This window comes from Dreissena polymorpha, chromosome 1 (assembly GCF_020536995.1).
Source record: "Dreissena polymorpha isolate Duluth1 chromosome 1, UMN_Dpol_1.0, whole genome shotgun sequence".
Classification (NCBI taxonomy): Eukaryota; Metazoa; Mollusca; class Bivalvia; order Myida; family Dreissenidae; genus Dreissena; species Dreissena polymorpha.
The window spans coordinates 44,577,719-44,599,463 of record NC_068355.1 but is presented as its reverse complement, the minus strand read 5'-3'; the positions used below and the strand labels follow the sequence as shown (position 1 = coordinate 44,599,463).

The 21,745-nt window shown below is 32.7% G+C and overlaps 1 protein-coding gene across 2 annotated transcripts in view; it reads right to left on the bottom strand.

Moving 5' to 3' along the window:
* Positions 1-1,474: 1,474 nt before the first annotated feature.
* Positions 1,475-21,745, bottom strand: part of LOC127865093 (copine-8-like) — a 46,054-nt gene continuing 25,783 nt past the window's right edge. Inside the window, exons 13-20 of one of the 2 annotated variants that reach the window (XM_052404990.1) lie at positions 18,455-18,610; positions 17,890-17,962; positions 16,616-16,743; positions 15,830-15,932; positions 12,804-12,861; positions 7,460-7,533; positions 6,681-6,878; positions 4,504-4,643 (exon numbers count right to left, since the gene is read on the bottom strand). In XM_052404990.1, coding sequence (XP_052260950.1) covers positions 6,699-6,878; positions 7,460-7,533; positions 12,804-12,861; positions 15,830-15,932; positions 16,616-16,743; positions 17,890-17,962; positions 18,455-18,610 — 772 coding nt within the window. In that variant the 3' untranslated portion in view covers positions 4,504-4,643; positions 6,681-6,698. Of the gene's footprint in view, positions 4,644-6,680; positions 6,879-7,459; positions 7,534-12,803; positions 12,862-15,829; positions 15,933-16,615; positions 16,744-17,889; positions 17,963-18,454; positions 18,611-21,745 lie in introns of both variants that reach the window. The other variant, XM_052404991.1, reaches the window with a different exon arrangement.

Sequence of the window (21,745 nt, the reverse complement as noted above, 5' to 3'; positions counted from 1 at the left end):
TACAGCTGTAATAAAACTTAACGAGTTGGATGATACCACAGGTGGTTAGCGTGTGGCTATGATATTAATTAGTGAAAACATCATTTTGAATGATAAATAATAATATTATAACGAAAAATTAACTTTTCTGAAAAAAAAAATTCATTATCAATTTTTCACTATCAAATATATTTATATAATATGATTATTTATCATTCAAAATGATGTTTTCACTAATTAATATCATAGCCAACGCTAACCACCTGTGGATGATACGCGGTGAAACGTTGCATAAATATGAAATACTTTGCCCTAGTCAACATCGTGTTTACGTTTAAAGTGTACACACCTTTTCACGGCAAGAACCGCAGCATGAAATTACAAAAAATTGCGCGTGAGTCGAATGTCTCTGGCACGCCTTAAATTTTCAGGAAACAAACGTGAAACTTGAAAGCAAAACAACTATTGTCAAAGTAAACAGGATATTTATTTCCTCTTATACTGAAACTTTTAATTTTTGCCGAATTTAGTATTGTATTAATTTTATTTAATTGTATCGTATATATCGTACTTTATATTGACAGTCAGAGTATCGACTTAAATACGTTAGTGAGGCTAGCCCAGGTTACAATTGCTTCGTTATTGAAACAAGCATCAATATTGTACACGGTTTTCAATCTTGCCAAACAAAATGCCCGGCTTATAGTTTAGCGCTACTAAACCCGACATACCTATACTGACACATGATTTTGTGTGTTTCCTGGAGTATAATCATACTAAAACCGACTCTGTGGTAAAGTGGACACGAACACTAATGGACGGTGGTATGGATTCATGCTTCTATTTATTTCGGTTACACAATTATGCACGTTTCCGTAACGTGTGATGTGTCTGTGAAAAAGCTAAATTAGTTCTATTAATAAGCGTGACCGACGCGACGTCACAAGATCACTCATTTCACTGAATGTATGACGGCTTGGTGAGACGTATATAGCTACGTTAGAAGCACAATAACATATCTGCTTTATATACTGAGCATTGACATGTGCTTCTTAAACAAACGTGGTGAAACTAGGAACGATAGACTTATTAAACAGCTGGTAATATAGTTTGTTACATTGACTTGGTTAGTCTCCTGAATGCCATCTGTCTTCGAACTAATCTCAATCTTCTTCACACACATTGTTATCGTCATCACAGACAGCAATCATCATAACCGACATCACACTCATCATCATCATCATCATCATCATCATCATCATCATCATCATCATCATCATCATCATCATCATCATGGTAATTTTCACAAATATCATCATTATCTCAATATCATCATCATTGTCATCATCACATCCACCATCATCATCATAATCTTCACAAACATCATCATAATTATCATCACAAACAATATTATCATCATCTTAAACATAATCGATTATCACATAACCAATAACAACACTTACATCCACAGCAACACATCAATGAACTAAAGTCGTGATTATTAAATACTTTAATTAAAGATAACCAATAATATACATTGTAAAGATTATAAGGTATAAAAATGCAAATTAAACTTTTTATTGATAAAACACTACATTTTTTCTAATAAATTCCTACACTATATTTTGCAAAAACACATAAAAAATATATATATTCTGTTCACTCATATTCTAATTAACTGCAAATTTCTTTGTAAATGTGAACATTTACATCTAAAGTAGGGACATGTCCTCATTTCAATTAATCTTCATTTTACATCTAATGACATAGTAAAACACAAAGAGCATAACAAAAATAGCTTTTAATGTATTCATGTACAAAATGAACTAGCATAAACAATAATATTAAATGCTGAAACCAGTCACACATTTCTGTTTTAAATAATCTCACACTATAATTTATTTTTCACTTACACTTTCCTATTATATGATATATAATAAATGAAATACACTTTTTATATTTAAACACCCACAACCATTACAGATTTCTACAATACTTATATCGCTTAATACACATAATTTAAATGACATATTGCAGTGAAAATACACTAACATGACCAGTAACAAACTAGAATAGTAAACTTTGAAAGCCTGAGCATTTGTAGAACTTAAAAAAAGAACACTGGTTGTTAAACTTCCTTGTCAAACAAAAGACGAATACAAGAATATTACCTTGTGGAAAAATTATTGCAAAAAAATAACTTACAAGTCTACAACAAATACCTTTATATAACATCTTGAAAGTATATAACATTAGCTACATTGAAATGTATGTTTGTGGATTGAAATAAAACAAAATAACATTATCTTGAAAAGAAATACATGCACATAGATATTTATCTGATTTATTGCTTTTTAGTACAGGTTCAAGTATTTTTTCTGTCATTTTACAGAACTTAAATCAACAGAAAATGTACTTCATAATATATACCGGTTATTTGATTTAACACAATAGTTATGAAAGCAGATTATTCAGATATATGGATCAACATTGTGAAAAATGATGGTGGTATTTTGCATATTATTCATACATAGCGGAAAAAGCTGCATTCATATTCATGCTTCTAGAAATGTTGTCAACTTATAGGTTATCTAGCACATGGTAGCTGGTCTGCCAACACACACACACACTTGTATTTGCATATTCAAGACAACTATAAAGCTATAACACCATTGCATGGTATTGTAAAAATAAACAACCGTTGTTAAAATTTTAACAGGGCCCGTATTCACCAAACAATTCTTAGACTTAAGTCTAATAATAAAGAAAATTCTTTAAATTAGAATATTCAAGAATAAACATCTCTATCTATATTATTATTCACCAGTGGAGGCCTGTATATATTCAAACACTGAACACATTTTTCTTGGTTCTAAGTCTATTCTTTATTCTTAAGTCTAAGAATCGGTTGATGAATATGGGCCCTGGATATTAACAAAAGGCAAACATACATAAATAAATCTGTACATTATGAAGTATAAAAAATCAAGAATAACATGTTGTACAAGTACATAGAGATGCAATTTACAATAGTAACAATAAATACAGATAAATAAAAACAAATATTTACAATCACTTATTCACTTTTGGGAACATGACAATTAACGAAATAAGTCTTATATTTAAAACAAAAATGAATGCATTTACTTTTAAAAGCAAAATAGTATTCTAGTTACAGAAAACGCTTCATATATATGTTTGTTTATCAACACTCATCCACCTAAATCTTTTAACTTATAAGGCGCTTGCAATACTTTTCGTCATTAGTTTTGAAAATATTTGTATTACTAAGAAACTGTTGAAAATACGCTTTTACTCCCACCAGCCTCAGTTGGATAACTCATCAGCTCTGTATCTAGAGGTCCTAGGTTCAATCCAAGTTTTTTTCTTGCTTTGATCATTATTTTTTACTACTCCACATATCGGGGGGGGGGGGGGGGGGGGGGGGGGGGGGGGGGGGGGGTGTTTAAAACATTTATTGGCATTTTTGAAACTCTGTGAAGAAGTCCTGTAACCCTTCACCACTTAAATTCATAATTTGACGCATTTGAAGTCCCTTAGAAAGTTAAGTTTAATTAAAGACCTTTCTTACTAGATTCAAGTTTTACAGGCTTCATTTCCGACCCTTAGATACTGATGAGCAGCAAACAGCATAAAATCTGAACAGGCTGTTCTGGCTTTATGCTGTTTGCACGTAGACAATTTCACATTGCTTCTGAGTGGGAAAGGGTTAAAAAAATAAATTAGTTTATATAGTTTTTGATAATAAAAACATGCAGTATCATTTTCGAAACAATAAATAACGCAAAAAGCATTTTGTTTAATGTCATTTGATAATATCACCACTAATGTCACTTTTGAGTTGTTTTTGCAATGGTAAAGTTTAATAAAAATATTGCACAGAACATTTTAAAATTGACAAATGTAAGAACTTTGGTTGTAAAATGTTTTCTTCTCTACAACCTAACACTTGAGCTGTCGGAGTCAAATAAATGTAGTCAAAGTCTATTTAATTCAATTAAATTTGATTTGCATGACCAATCTTTGTTTTGAGTGTGTGTGCTGAAAAAAAAAAGTTAAACTATTTTTTTTTACAATCGATCAGTATTGGTCCGTACAGAATGACATGAAAGACTTTTCAAACAACTGCTGAACCTTTATATAAAAGACTTCATAACCAATGCTTACCCTGCCTGATTGAAATTGTATTTGTTGCTTACAGATTGTTCATTTTCATATACTAGTACTTCTAGACTAGTTGTTCAGACATTTCTGTAAGAACTAGTTTTGTAAGTAGTCTTTTATCATGTCTGACCAATTGTAGATATTGCTTTGAAGAACTTTTAGTGTTAATCTTCTGGGGTGAAGACCATTTATAGGCATAGTTTCATATCTTTTAATGCCTTAACTGTTGGTGGTTGTAGTTTTTTGCCTTGGCAAACTATTTTCATGTATGAAATTTCTAAACAAAATTTATAGTACTTCCTCAGCTAATGCTGTCTGCCAGTTTGTTGTTGTAGTTGCTTTGGTAACAGATTGTTCAATTTCATGTAGGAGACGACTTGTTCAGGTATTTCTGCCAGCACTTCTTTTGCTAATGCAGCTTGGGCCACGTGGAAGCCTTGGTTAGAGTATTGCTGGTTGAAGTTTCTGAACGGAACAAACTGTTTAGGGATAGAAATAAAATGACAAATATGGAATTACAGGTGAAATAATGATGACAGACACTTTTATTTTGAATACTTAAAAGTGGTGTTGGGAATTTTAGACAAAGAACAATCAATTATTGGTGGTTTTTTTCTTCTACTTTTTATTAACCTAAATAAAGTAAATAACAGTTGTGCCAATGTTTTATGTAGAAGCCAAAAGTTGTTATACAAAAATATGCCTTATAATCATTATATCTTACACTTGAAAACTTTTCCTTCGCAATACTTTTCAAACTAAATATCTCAGTCATTAGTGAAGATTTTATTTAAAATTTTACATGTGATTATTTGACAAAATCTTGAGCAAGCTCACAATAAAATAATTCATCATTTACAATTGGACAGTTCAGCACGTGGGGTATGTATAGTTTTTTCTTTTTCGCACATGGAACTGTTGATGTGAAGCCGAAACGCTATATTATTCTAAATTTATTTCAATTTCAACATTTCTCTTGTGTTCTCACACCAGGAAAAAATAAAACTTCGGGGGCATATAGTGATCGCATTTCCGTCCGTCTGTCTGTCTGTCACACTTTGCGTTTAGATTTCGAATAATGCTCTTAACTTCTATGTCGCTTCAGATGTAACCTTCATATTTGGTATGCATGTGTATATGGATAATGGACAAGGCCTGTCCATACGCACACAAATTTTGACCCCTTTGACCTTGACCTTAGGGTCTGCGGTTAGGTTTAATCAGTTTTGAAATCTGCGTTTAGGTTTCGAAAAAGCGTTTTTCGGGGGCATATATCATCCTATGGTGACAGCTCTTGTTCAATATGGATGGCTCATATGAGTATTCCAGAGAGCAACCACGCATTTTTCTTACCCAGCACTTACAACTTGATTATCTCACTTATAAGTAAAGATTTTCATTTAAAGTTCCAGATGTGATCACTTGACTACATTCGGTGCAAGGTAACAATAAAATAATTCATTAGTGACAATTGGACGCTAGCACCTTGGGTAGGTAGCCTCCAATTTCCAAATTGCGCAGTTCAGCTTCTAAATATTTATGTGTGCCATTCATTTTTTTAATGAGATTAACCAGTATGTATTCCTCTAAGAATACCTTAAATGTCAAATAATCACATGTAATTTTTTTTATCAAAATCTAAGCTCATATCTGAGATATTCAAATTTGAAAAGTGTTAAATAAGAAAAGTCTCCAAGAGTGTTAAAGAAATATACATGAAACAATTATAAATCTGTCAATATGGTTAAGATATATTTTCCAGGACATAAAATCAAAACACAAGTATTTAACAATTATCACTTTTTACTTTAACGATTGGCAGACAAAATTAACCAATAAAATTGTTATTCAAAAAAATAAGAAACACAAATAAAACAAGACTTTTGCCAAGCAATAAATGTCCCCTACCGAAAACTTCCATTTTCAGCAGTATTTCTAGTCTATTTGTTGCCATAGCAACCAGAATGTTTGACGTAGGAACAAAATGAAATGACGTGCATAATGTCCATATTACCATCTATCCATGTATAAAGTTTCATGATAAAATATGAAGAACTAATAAAGTTATCGCAGGATCCAGAAAAGTGTGACAGACAGACAGACTCACAGACGCACAGAGCGAAAACCATAAGTCCCCTCAGGTGAAACCAGTAGGGGACAACAAGCAAATTCTTTGAATTGATATCCCCCGCCAATATGCTTCTGGACACAAAAGTGCCATATTTTACACTCAGCTAAAAAAGCATTTTTTTAAGATACAAAGGACCATAACTCCGTTATTAACAGATGGTGTACAATGCCTTTTGGCGTGCATCATCCTCTTATCTATATATATACTCATACCAAGTTTCAATGAAATCTGCTAAAGCACTACTAAGATATGGCTCCGGACACAAAAATGCCGGCCGGATGGACGGACAGACGGAAGGACGGACAACGCTTAAACAATATCCATACGCCTATGGCGTGGCATAATAAGTATAAACAGTAACCCTAGCAAGCAAAGAGTCTCTTACGGCAACAGGCAGTTACAACTAATTTGTATATGCTGGAGGTGCAGAGAGCGGTTGCCTGGCCTTAGGAGAAATGTTGCATTGTTTCATATAGTCTGTTACTTGTTGAGGAATTTCTGCTAGCACCTCTTTGGCAAGGGCTGCTTGTATCAATTGAACATTTTGTGTGTCTCGTAGCAGAAAATTTCGAAATGGAACAAACTGAAAGAACAGAAATATAAAAAAAGTTTATAAGGCATACAGAATAAAGGAAAATTCAAAATGGGAAAAACATTAAGTTTGGATTTTGATAATTTTATAAATGCTCTTTAAAATCAGTTATTTGTTTTTAATTTGAAGTGAAAAAAATAATTTTGGGTTAAAGTGTGTTTATAGTCAAGTTTATATGAAACAATGTTACAATTTCTGTTAAACAATACATGGGATAATAATTCACAAGGAGAGTTATGGTGAAAGATATGCATATAAAAATGTTTTGGGTGATATATAAGCAGTTAAGAAAACTTGACCTGAAATGAAAAAAATGTCTTAACCATACAGGTATTGCATTTGGTTGCTTGGTTGATACAGAAAAAATAACTGTTTTGTAAATTCATAACATGCTGAAATCACAATTTGGCATATATAATAGTATGGTTTTATGACAAAAACATAAACATTTAAAATAAGGCTAAAGAAATAAACAGATAAACAAAATGAGTCATTTGTGCATTTCGCTTGCAAGGTAAACCAGTCTTGTCATAAATGAAATAATTATGATACTACAAAGCAGGCAACTATACCTGAACAATGTCTCTCTGGGCATATCGGCCTTGATAGTTCAACCGCTGATCATCTCCGTCCAACAAATTCATGGCTGGAATATTTTTGTATAAGATTTAAAATTATTGAGACAATTGTTAACTTCTTTGTAGTTTTCAACTAGCATTACACTTACAAGAGGGGCAATACACAATTTATACTACCAACCTAATGGGGGGAAAATACCCCCAAAAAGCAATGTAAAATCTTTTTTGCTCATTATTTTTTTTTAAGTCTGGAGCACTTAACTTAATTGAGAACAATCAGAGTCATTTTTTCTTGGTTGAAGCAATTCATGTCACCTTGTACAGAGATAAAACCTGGCATAAATAATATACACATGATGGTCTAAAACAGACCAGCTAAGAGCACTATATTCGGCAATATCCGTTTTTCTCTTTACTGCATGGTACTTGATTAATTTTATGACTGTTTGCTTTTGTCACAAGTAACAGTTTTTGTGACAGGCAAATTGTTCAAATGAATTCCTAATAAAAAAGCCAGTTTTAACCGGTATGTTAATACAGCCTTTTATCATTATAACATCCCACAAGTACCGTTCTCCTAAAAAAACTCATATAAAACACCATATAATTTAGCTTTGATATTTCGAAACACGCACACACACAAATATTCCTGTTTTAAGTGCAATTACATGTATTCGCAATTGCTTTATGAGAAACAAATAATACACAGTCATTCAAAATCAATCATAATATAGTTCAATGTTGTTGTAAATGTAGTGAAATCCTTATCAGATAAATAACGAAAAGGGTCAGCATGTTTTCATTGAAGTTTAGCATTTGTAGTCAAGTAATTTAACCTATTCCCACTTAAAAGCAAAGTGCAAATAACTATGTGCAAACAGCATAAAACCAGAACAGCCTGCGAGTAACTCGCAGTGTGCCCTGCGAGTAACTCGCAGTGTGCTCAGATTTTATGCTGTTTGCTTCACATCAGTCAGTATCTAAGATTTAGAGATGAAGCCTTTACAAGTTTAATCTTAATATAACTTTCTAAGGGACTACACATGCATGAAAATACGTATCTAGGTGGTAAAGGGTTAATTGTGCAAATCTATTACTATTCACAGTACATGTATATGATTTAAGAACTTGAACCATGTTTTCAGAGTCTATTAGTGTATTAAATGTAATCAACAAACAAGATAGCCAAAGGCCCTCACCAATTTTGATCCCAGTTTCGATACCAGGGGCACGATTTGCATACTAAATATAAATTAAAATCATGTGACCCCTAGGTCATGATAAGTTTTGTTCACAGGGCCATGATTTGACAAAACATAATAGGGGACCACTAAAATATTTTAAGCAACTATGACCCTTGTTTTTTCTGAAAAGATTTTTGAAGATTTATTTAAAAAAAATAATCTTTTTTAGCTCTAGTGTCCTATATATGTTATGGATCATAATGATTTGAATAACCTTGAAAAGGTGTCACCCAAAAGTAATTCCTCTGATGTCCAAATGCAATATATGTATTAGTTCACATTTGCATGAAGCTGAAAACAGCCCAAATCTTACAAATTATGCATTAACAAGTATGCAACTTGTACCAAAAGAAGTGTCAATGCATATCGAGATTGATTGGTGTTCACACAAATTACCCGGTTTTTGCATTTTAAAATGTCAACAAAAAGTTTTGGTTATTTCACTTATTCTTGTAATATGGGCTAACCAGAAACATTATCTGTTCTTTAAATTGCCATGACTAGATCAGAATGTCTGCATTTTAATTATTAACAAGAGCTGTCAGAAGACAGCGCGCTCGACTTTTCGAGTGCTTGACAGTATAACGTAAGCCATAATGGGGAAATTGTTCATATTCAATATGGTCAAGGTAATAAAGTCATATTCTAACTGGAAGCGGGTCATCATTGAAAAATATTGATCGCTTATGTTTGAAAGAAGTGGTACATTATAGACGAGAATGCCGGACAAAAACCCTCATGGATAAAAACCCTCCCGTCAGTTTTATAGGGGCTGGCCTGTTAATTCTCGAACGGTTGCGAAGAAAAACAAATAATGCGAGAATATTTAGTGCGATTGGCTACACAATTATGATGTCATTGATATAATTTTTCCTGAGGTATGTATTTACATGTGATTTAACATATGTCAAAGTGTTTTTTATTTGTTCAAGGTCATACATAGCATCGCGAAAATATATGTCGCGTGGCAAATTTTTGTGAGACGCATCCATATGTGGTAATCCAAGTAATTTTATGTCTAAATTTCCATATGTATGAACGGTCAACGCCTGCTTCGCGGGCTTTTGCCCGTATTAAAAACTAAAAGAAGTTGAAGATTCACAGTTTGCTATTTTGAGTAAATTTTGCGGATTAATGAATGCAACAATGTGTGAAGCAATTACATTTGTCGGTGTTTAATTGCTTTCACGGGAGGGTTTTTGTCCGCAGTTGCAGATTCACAGTTTGCTATTTTAATATATATTATTGTATGCCATTAACTAGTTCATTGTTATGATTAGCTGATTAGTGGGCCTAAATAACCCAACATTGACATATTTGACAATACAGTATGCTTTATATATTGTCTGCAAAAATGCAATTGAAAACGTTATTGTCAAAGAAATAAATTAAATAAGTTATTAAGACAAATTAGTTACATGCTAACGAATTGTTAGTTGTTAACAGAATTTTACTTTCATTTTTGCAAAGGTTTCAGAAACTTCCCGTAAAGCACTTTTTTTGCATGAATGAGCGTATGATGCGATTAAACGTTGCACTGTATAGTATTGCATTAAATCTAAATTTAAATTCACTTGTCTATAAATGGCTTCATTTTATGTTTTAATTGACATTGTTATTATATTGGATTACCAGATATATATGCACATTAGAAAGCGGTATGTTTACAGTTAATGGATACACATTTTCTTTCAATTTCACACCCCTGAAAACACAATACACAAAACACACAATGGGTAATTTTGTCGGATTAATGAATGCAACACTAAGTGAAACAATTACATTTGTCAGTGTTAAATCTCTTTTACAGGAAAGTTTTTGTCCGCCCATGTTTATTCATGGGAGGGTTTTCGTCCGCCCCCTATGAAAATGACGGGAGGGTTTTTATCCGGGAGGAGTTTTGTCCGTATTCCTATAGACGATTCTGAGTTCAGGTATATTTTCCACAATCTATTGAACATTTTAAAGACATAAAACAAAATAATAAGATTATATTTAGAGTTTGATAGCAATAGCTTGGGTGGGATGGTTGGATGGTCTTTCAAAAATAAAATAATAAAAATAAATATTAGTGTTTTTTTTTAACCATAATTCAAAAAAAAAATCTTTGTGTGTGTGTGTGGGGGGGGGAATAATATGGGTGTGTGGTCATTTATTAGATGGGATTTCAAAAATAAGAGAAAAAAAATGAAAAAAAAAATTGGGGGGGGGGGCGTGGGGGATGGTTTGGGTGGAGTCCATTGTGGTATGTCAGGTAAGGGTTGTTTTGTCAAAGTATGAATCAAATCTGATCCTAAATAAAGAAGTTATATGGCAATTTAAGCAAAATTTATTTACGGTATTTGACCTGAAGATTCAAGATCATTCAAGGGTCAAGGTCAAATTCAACTTGCCAGGTACAGTACCCTCGTGATAGTTATAAAGTATTTGAAGATTGAAAGCAAAAGCCTTGATACTTAAGAAGTAAAGTGCATCTAAACACAAAATTTAACAAAATATTCAAAGTTACCAAGTCAAAAAGGGCCATAATTCCGTCAAAATGCCAACCAGAGTTATGCAACTTGTCCTGTACAGTCCCCTTATGATAGTTAAATTAAGTGTTCCAAGTATCCAAGTATAAAAAGAGGCATAACTCTAAAAATAATGCAGGGGTCGGCCAAGGGTAAAATTTTAGTGAGAAGCGACTTCTCTCTTGGCTGTCATTTAGGGAGAAGTCAGGAGAAATAAGGAGAAGTCATGTTTTTTTGTTGTATCTTGTATATCTTGTAATTAGTTGCATAATGTTTTACCCTTTTAAATTGCTGACTACAAGATGTGCATTATGAATCCTGCTGATACAATTCTTTTTTACTTTAATTAAAATAAACAATCAAGTATAAAGAAAACAAAACAATAAACAACCCTTTTACAGTATTCAAGTGTTTGTGAAAGTGCTTGATATAAATTATATTTACATACAAGACCCATCTACTCCACAATTAAAAAAAAAATGGGGGGTATATTGTTGTATTAATTCGTTTAATATTTAATATTAATTTTGTCTTCTAAATAAAACATGATAATTACCCTATGCTCAAATTCAAGTAGAAACAACAATAAAACCATTTACATACACAAGTCTTTGACAATCACAACAGTGTTTCCAAATGACCTAAATTAAACCAATCCCCGAAAAAAACGCAAGCTGTCAATGCTGTTGGTAGACTGTAGACATAAAAGGTCTTTGATGTTGGGGTCGATTTCTAGGAGTTAAAACTGTAAACTTGTAACACCACAGCAGGTGGCAATTATGGCCAAAAGGCATTGATCAATACTACGTTACCGGCAACATGCAGTTCTGTCAGATACAGCATTAATACATTAGCTCCATAGAGGATGCAATGTGTGAAAACTATCGGAGATTTGACTTCATTTGTATTTATTTTTATCGGGTGTGAGGAAATAAATTGTGTTTGCTGGAATTTAAATGCGATGTTGCTTTTAATACAGGTATAGTTTGTTTATGGATTTACTTGAAAAATAGGGTGAAATGAATTTCGCTTTTCTCTTTAATAAAAGGGATATAAGTCAACGTTCGGCGAAAATTTCGCCAAAGTCGCCCTCTTGGCCGACCCCTGTAATGCTGACAGAGTTATGCACCTTAACCTACACAATTGTCTTGTTTCCATAAAGAAGTATTCCAAGTTTGAGTTAATTATCTTTGATAGTGTTAAAGTTATTTGACTTTATAAAAAACTTTAACCAACAGTGACAGCGACGCCGGGGCGAGTAGTATAGCTCTCATTTTTCTTCAAAAAGTCGAGCTAAAAATGTATTTTGTTTTAAAAATATTAGAAAAATCCCCATGATTTGGGTTATTCCTTGTTAACATCAGTTTTTTAAACAAGCTTAAAACGACAATGCAACACACAATTTTACTAATGTGCAAACATTACGTTAGTGCAGTTGATTTGTAGGTATAATCTAAATTTGGATGAACAGAAAGACTGACAAACTGACAGAAGGTCAATCTATACTACTGTATTGATTCTGTTTTAATACTTAAACAATATCTATTGATTGTTTCATACTAAATAATAGGGATAATAATATACCTTCAAAGTCGGCTAATCCAACTCCTATGATTATTATTGACATCGGCAAAGTGGAGGCCTGAAAACATGAAATAATAGCATTAGTTCTTAGGCAATGTCCACTAATTCAATAAATTACATTTTATACAAAGCCATTAGACTAGAATAAAATAATTCCACCTAAAAACAGAAAAACCCTTGAAAATAAATTATATGTTTCATTTATTTCTGTTTGTGTTGTTTTTCTTTCACATTGCAGGTGTAAAATAGTTGTAGGACTATGGGAATTTAAAAAAAAAGAGTAAAACTAGATCTAAATAACATTCTTCATTCTTCAAACAACTATGATACAATCATCAACAAGGATCATCCTCATACTTTATGCAGCAATGTTATATATAATACTAGCATTTTATCATCTTATAATTTATGTTATAATAATGATATAGAACAGAACAGAATGTTTATTTATGACTTACGCATTTACAGCTCATCCTCACAACAATATGAACAGACAAAAAAAAACATTCACATGCGTCAACAATACATGTCATTGTATACAGTACATCAGTTATATACTAGCATGGCTTAATGTGAGAATGCCAGAACAATGAGAGGGCTCTTAATTTGCAAAGAGTATTAAAATGTAATACTTGAACAATTCACATTTAAATAATTGAATATATATACTTTTGAAAATATACTTTCACATCGAAAAATAATATAACATATTTATATATTGTCAGCCCTAAGTTTAAAACCTTCGAATGCAAAAATTAGCTAGACGAATTAATTAAGTAATAATACCGTTTTTTTAGTTTCATTCAATAATTGCACAAATTTAAACATACTTGGTCTTCTTTTGTAAAAGTTTTACATATTTGTTTGTTTCTGGGAATATTTTTATGTCTACCAGTTTCAATAAACAGGCTATGGGATGATAACCGCATTTTTGCAATGATATTTCAAATTTTGAAATCTCCAAGATATCTAAGAAAACTGATCGTTCAAAAATAGGTTTCTTTGTAAAGGTACAATGAGGAACTTTCATTAACGTCCGCTCTCCAATTTGAAATAAAAGTATTTATTAAACGGTTTCGAAAAATTGGAATAAAGGTGTTTATATTAACAGATTCTTGATACAACCAAACGTCGTTAAAACCAGATTCTTGTAAAATGCCCACGATTTGGAACGTGTAATGCTTCTTGCTTCTTCGCATTGTTTACGAATAATATTGTTTAAAATACAATAGGCAGATTTAAAGTCGAAAAGTCTGAAAAAATACTTTACTATTCGCAAATAACGGCAAATATACAACGTATATCTTCCAACTTCGGAATACAATGCATTTGAATGTGTAGAGGATTTTACATTAAGCAGCCATTTACAGAATTTACGCTGTACACGTTCAATATTTTCCGCATTAGTAAATCCCCAAGCTAGCAACCATAATTAAGGATCGAAGCAACATATGCATCAAACAAATTAAACATTATTTTGATTGGTACATTTAGCGATTTCGTAATACTAAACAATGAGTTCATCGCCTGAAGCGCTTTTGCCAACAGCGTTTTTGTAGCCTGTATATGGGCTCCGCTACTCGACAGTATTATACAAAGGTAATTGAAATTTTTTACTACTTCATTTGGATTGTTATTATAAAACCAACTGTACCCGGCAGGCAAAAGACCTTTATGAAAGACAACAATTTTTGTCTTTTCAACACTTACAGTTATATTCCACCTATTGCAATATTCGTTCAAATTATTCAACAACAATTGTAATCAATCCGCTGATTCAGAGAATAACACTGCACCATAGGCAAATAACAAAAGATAAATTGATAGCTGGTCAATGGTTATGCCTGCATTTAAATCACTTTGTAAATGCATTTCAATATCATTTAAGAACAAAGAGAAAACATAATTGGTGAACATATTTCCCCTTGCAATAAACCTATGTAGGATTTAAAGAAATCTGAGATACTATTCAAGTGTTTAACACCTAATTTAATTTGGTCATATAATGACATGTAACTCCAAGGATGGTCTCCAGCTGTATAAACAAAATATGCTACAGAAACAAAAACCAGGGCCCGTATTCATTAACCATTTCTTATACTTAAGTCTAGGCATAAAGGATATTTTTAAATCGGAATATTCAAAAGCTGCTATAAATTTAAGTCCAACTTGGTATTAACCACCTGTATCTAAATCATTCTTCATGTAAAACATTTTGTTAATGACAAAATCATCTGTGGCAGCCTGTACATATTCATATACAATTCAATTTCTTAACTTTTTATTCAAAGAATGGTGAATACTGGCCCAGACCATTTGCCCTTATCCTTAGCCTTGTGGAGGGCATCAGAGATAGTTATGTATAATTATGATTTTATAGAGACATTACATTGACGATAGGTATCATTATGATATAATAGAGACATTACATTGATGATAGGTATAATTATGATTTTATAGAGACATTACATTGATGATAGGTATAATTATGATATAATAGAGACATTACATTGATGATAGGTATAATTATGATATAATAGAGACATTACATTGATGATAGGTATAATTATGATATAATAGAGACATTACATTGACGATAGGTATCATTATGATATAATAGAGATATTACATTGACAATAGGTATAATTATGATTTAATAGAGACATTACATTGATGATAGGTATAATTATGATATAATAGAGACATTACATTGACAATAGGTATAATGATATAATAGAGACATTACATTGATGATAGGTATAATTATGATATAATAGAGACATTACATTGATGAAAGGTATAATTATGATATAATAGAGACATTACATTGATGAAAGGTATAATTATGATATAATAGAGATATTACATTGACGATAGGTATAATAATGATATAATAGAGACATTACATTGATGATAGGTATAATTATGATATAATAGAGACATTACATTGATGATAGGTATAATTATGATATAATAGAGACATTACATTGATGATAGGTATAATTATGATATAATAGAGACATTACATTGATGATAGCCTGTATGGTCTGAGGCATATCTGTAATCACACCATCAGTGATGATCAGTAACACGAAATAGCAGGAGCCATCCCTCTTGGTAGCCGCAAATCTGAAAGCAGAACATTGAATGGCAAAATAAATGGAAGTGGTGGGCACAGGACTTCTGGACATTTTGGTTGCTTTTTGTCAATGTCAATGTTTTTTAATTTAAAATAAACATGAACTAAAATATTTGTTGAAATTACATTACTTGAAAAAAGTTGATAACGCCAGTAGATTGATTATCATCGTCACATGGTAAACACAGGAATGCAAATTGTGCATGCGTAGTGAATTGTATATATCTAATATATAAAATGATCAATCTACTTGCTTTAGTTATAGCGTGTATATCGTTATGTCACCTATTTTCGCGATGTACTTTTGATTTCACATCGCGAAATTTTATTACCAAAATGTATACTGAAAATATTAACTTTTTTTCAAGTAAAGTAATATACCAGTCCTGATGTTTTAATCAATATAAACTAATAATTGTAAAAAAATATACAGGTATTTTAGAACTTTTCTTTTTTCGTCATTCGTGGTTGACAGTCCCTTTAATTGATAAATACAAATATAATGTCAGTACTAATGCCTGTGAATCTCAGAAAAATAGTTACTTTCCTATTTGTCATTGACTTGTATTGTTAGTATTTCATCGCATAACATGGATTTATTATAATATTCAATTATTCTAATAAAATAATCTGATTGAATATTCTCTTATTACTCTTATCAGACCATTTTTACCTGGCCACATGGTTGATGCAAGGTGCAAAGTTTGTTGGTCCATACAACTGCACACACCTGATTGCGTTATTGTATGCCCCTAAAATGCCTTGCACGCCCGCGCAATAAGGGTTCTGGGGGTTGAAATTCTGAAAAAGAAAACAAAAACCATATGAAGTGAATGATTAATATGACTGATAATTGTATATTTGGTATTAACGCATCCATCTTGAATTGCTTATTGTTTTAATGCATGTCAATAATAAAATGAAAAAGCTGTATAATATAAATTGTTGATGGTAATTTTTATTGTATTATTTAAATTACTTTCATTTTAAATATAATTGTAAATGTACATCTTAAAAAAAAATATGTTCATATAGGTGACACATATAAATTGCAATGATGGCAAAAAAATAAATGAACAGAGCATTAACTTATAAAGTCTTCAAATAGTGATAAACAATGCCCTGTTTTACTATGGTTTTGTTTTGTTTGGGACAATAGTTTACAAGAAGTTTAGTGTGAAATGATCACATGTATTATAGCAGGATTTTATTTAAATAACATGATATATGATATATAAAGTAGGTAAAATAATTGAGAGAACAAGAGCTGTCACCATAGGATGACTTATGCCCCCTATAAACGCTTGATAGAAGTTATGAGCTTTTTTCGAAACCTAAACGCAGATTTCGAAACCTAAACACAGACCCTAAGTTCAAGGTCAAGGTCACAGGGGTCAAAATTTGTGTGCATATGGAAAGGCCTTGTCCATATACACATGCATACCAAATATGAAGGTTATATCTCAAGGGACATAGAAGTTATGAGCATTTTTCGAAACCTAAACGCAGATTTCGAAACCTAAACGCAGACCCTAAGTTCAACGTCAAGGTCACAGGGGTAAAATTTTGTGTGCGTATGGAAAGGCCTTGTCCATATACACATGCATACCAAATATGAAGGTTATATCTCAAGGGACATAGAAGATGAGCATTTTTCGAAACCTAAACACAGATTTCAAAACCTTAACGCGGACCCTAAGTTCAACGTCAAGGTCACAGTGGTAAAATATTGTGTGCGTATGGAAAGGCCTTGTCCATATACACATGCATACCAAACATGAAGGTACATCTCAAGGGACATAGAAGTTATGAGCATTTTTCGAAACCTCAATGAAAAGTGTTACGGACAGACAGACAGACGGACAGTCCGATCACTATATGCCTTCCTACAGGGGGCATAAAAATAAAATGCATGAAATGTCACTCTTCTATAAAAAAAGAACTAACCAGTGCAAACTCATGCTGTACACTGTTATCAGGAAACCGGGCACCAAAACCTAATGCAGGAAACATCTTATCACTGCAAAAAGCACAGATCACACAAGTTAGTAGTGAAAACACTATACACACACTCAAAAAGAATGGAAACAGTAGAAAACTGATTTGTTTAGTGAAAAGAAACAAATATGTTCATGTATCAGCAGAGGCACATAAAAGTGTGACTTTTTAATAACATGTTTTTAGAAATGATTAATTTTAAGAAAAGGTATTCAAGACTTTGAAGCCACAGTATAAGCACACAATTTCACACATGATAAATAAAGAAGCTTAACAAGGAACAAATATTTGTTTTCATTGACTATCAAAGCATACATACTAATATCTGGATATTTAATTATCATTCAATTGAGTTGTGTCATTACATGGGACAATAAATTTGATCACGGGAGTGAATTTGATGGGTTTGCAATTTACAGAAGATTTTCATTATCCAATTATCTTAAAATATTGACCCAACTTGTCACAGCTAATCCTGAAAATGTTAACTTCAAAAGACTGACATAATGTTTACCTGTCATAGTCCTGTATGATGTCACCCACGGCCTGTATGGCCATCTGATACTGGTTGGGCTGCCCATAGGGGTTGATATAATGCAGTGAATTTGGCTGCGAAGGGCTGCCATTGGACTGTGTAAAATCCACAGCAACTGTGAACGCCATCTCTGTTCTGTAGGACATAACAAAATAACAATTTGAAGGTTTTTGTGAACAAATCTAATTATAGTAAATATCACAAGCAGTACATACCACACACATATATATATTGTACCTCACATACATTTCCTCTTCTTTACTTTAATTACTGCTAAGGCCTTTATCAAGTGATAAAATATATGATAATAAGTATATCTTTAATATGGATGGAATTTACTATTGACCGCACTCCCTTTATATACATGTAGACTAATGATGTCACGGCCAAGGTAAACAAGAGATGTGTTTGTCAGAAACACAATGCCCCCTATTGCACCGCTTTGAAGCCATAAATTCGACCTTTGACCTTAAAGGATGACATTGACCTTGACCTTTCACCACTCAAAATTTGCAGCTCCATGAGATACACATGCATGCCAAATATCAAGTTCCTATCTTCAATATTGCAAAAGTTATCAAGAAGGTTAAAGTTTTGGTTAAAGTTGTTGAATTTGTTTGTTTGACCTTTGACCTTAAAGGATGACCTTGACCTTGCCCTTTCACCACTCAAAATTTGCAGCTCCATGAGATACACATGCATGCCAAATATCAAGTTGCTATCTTCAATATTGCAAAAGTTATCAAGAAGGTTAAAGTTTTGGGTAAAGTTTTTGAATTTGTTTTTTTGACCTTTTACCTTGAAGGATGACCTTGTCTTTGACCTTTCACCACTAAAAATGTGCAGCTCCATGAGATACACATGCATGCCAAATATCAAGTTGCTATCTTGAATATTGCAAAAGTTATGACCAAGGTTAAAGTTTTGGGTAAAGTTTTGGGTAAAGTTTTGGGACACACACACACATACAATTTTGCCAGACAGGCCAAAAACAATATACCCCCGATCTTTCGATCCGGGGGCATAAAAAGACATATGCAGCACTGTGAAGTGGAGTTTTGTTGTACTTCTCTGTTGAAATTGGTAGTGTTTAAAATGATAATTTACTCAAAATAATGTAAGACTCTTTTTTTTTGTCAAGAGTTGTGCTGCAGTCAAATCAGTTGATTGTTCTATATCGGATACACACCTAAAAGATTAAAATATTTGATACAATTTAAGAAATGAAGAACCCCACTATTAGCCCAACGGTATTATAAGTATGGTATTACCAGCCAGGCAACCCTAACTGATTATGGACCTCAGCATTCAACTTCTGTCCATATAACAGGTCACTACAATGCCATGGAGCCTTCAGTTGGTTTTTATTTATCAAATATAAGACTTTGAATGTAAAAAATTGTTGAACATTTGATTTCGTGGTTGAGCAGACCCACAAAACATCAAATAAATTTATTGCCAGGTGAATAGTATTTGTTGAGGGTCTCAAAATGTTTAATTAATAATATTGCTAAATCCTAACTTCCTACCAAAAATTAAAACCTGTTCAAGTGAATCGAATGAATGTTTCGCTCATGTGAGCTAACAATCACTATAACCAAACATTAAAAAACAGAAGTTTGATTCCTGTTTGCAAGATTCACACCAATTGTCAATAATGGTTATACATATTGAACAAGCTGTACATTGACCCTGTTGGACCTTTAGTGTGGCATTGACATTTGACCAAGGGTTGACACAACTAAAAATGGTTAACGCTGTACGCAAGTTATTTTAAAATTCATAACAAATGATGAATTAACTGTCTGGTCAAGCTTTTATACAGCAAAATTTTACCTTCCACCTTTGAGCGAATTTGACCTTTAAATAATAGAGCCATCATGATGTACATATGTGTCAAGCATTGTCCCAAATTAGCCTGTGCGGTCCACATCATCAGGGACGACACTTTCCACTCAAATCCAGTCTAGGTAGAGCATGTCGTCCCTGATTACTCTGTGCTCACTGCGCAGGCTTACCTGAGACGATGCTTTACCCACATGCAATAAGTCCAAATTTCCTAGACCATGGTTCAATTATAACATAGGAAACGCAGAAAGATTCACATTAACTTTGGTATGCACTATTCAGTAATTATGCAAAATAAAGTCTGCCAATTTGACATCGCATTAAAATATTAAGACCATTTTTAATGATATACCGTAATTACTCTATGTTTTCGGACACTCTAAGTTTTCGGACACCCCTTTTTTAAGGAAAAATAATTATTTTTCGTGACTCTTAATTTTCGGACACACGAGTTTTCGTCCATAATTAATGTCTCTAACTTTTCGGAGAGTATATTTTACAGCGCCTTTTTACCAAATTTCGGTCCTGTTTTCGATATCTAATGACTCTTCGATCATGGGGTTTTACAACCAGATTAACATCATAAAACATGGCAGGTGCATGCCTGAAGGCAACGGACCATTACATTTGCGTTATTGGGTAAATTACCCTGCAAACCGGTATTAAACAATGGTTTCGCCCCATAGCATAAGCGTTATAATGACAATTACCAGGGGTAGTGCCAATTAACAGTTCAATTATCTACCGCAATGGTACTACCCCTTCTCAGTAAAATAACTAAAATAAAATAGTATCAGTACATCACATGCTCATCTTTGAACTTGTTGGTCAAACTACAACCTCGTAGTAACTTTCTGTCAAATAAATTACTGTGAAACCATTTATTTTCGTCAGCACGAAATTTCGTCCTTTTTAAAAAAATGACTATTTCGTCAGCACTTAAATTTGTCCATTTCTGGTATTGAAAATAAGCGTCCGATTTGTTTGTAATGTTTGTAATACATGTAATACGCGGTTGCGAAAAAAACCGTGCTGGGGAAAGAGGGGTGACACTTACGGAGGAATCCGAGATAGCCGATGTATCACGATTGAACACAGAGGTGAATGTAATGTAACCGTCGTGCAAGAGATTGAGTTGTCAGTACACTGTATAATGTACACCCCTCTGTGTCAAAACCGGATTTAACTTGAGTGTGAATAGTCGACTGTTTCATGTTTTTTGTACCAATACCATCCGGGTATCTGTACTATAAGTATCCCAGTTTACAAACAAGGTGCGCGCTTCCGCATATGGGTATTCGGACGTTCAAAAAATTGACCTACGGTTTAGTGTTCATGCCGTCGAACGCATTTAGCAATAAAACTCGTTTTTTTTTCACTATTTCTTTACTTGCAAAAAATACAAGTGGCTTATAACTTACC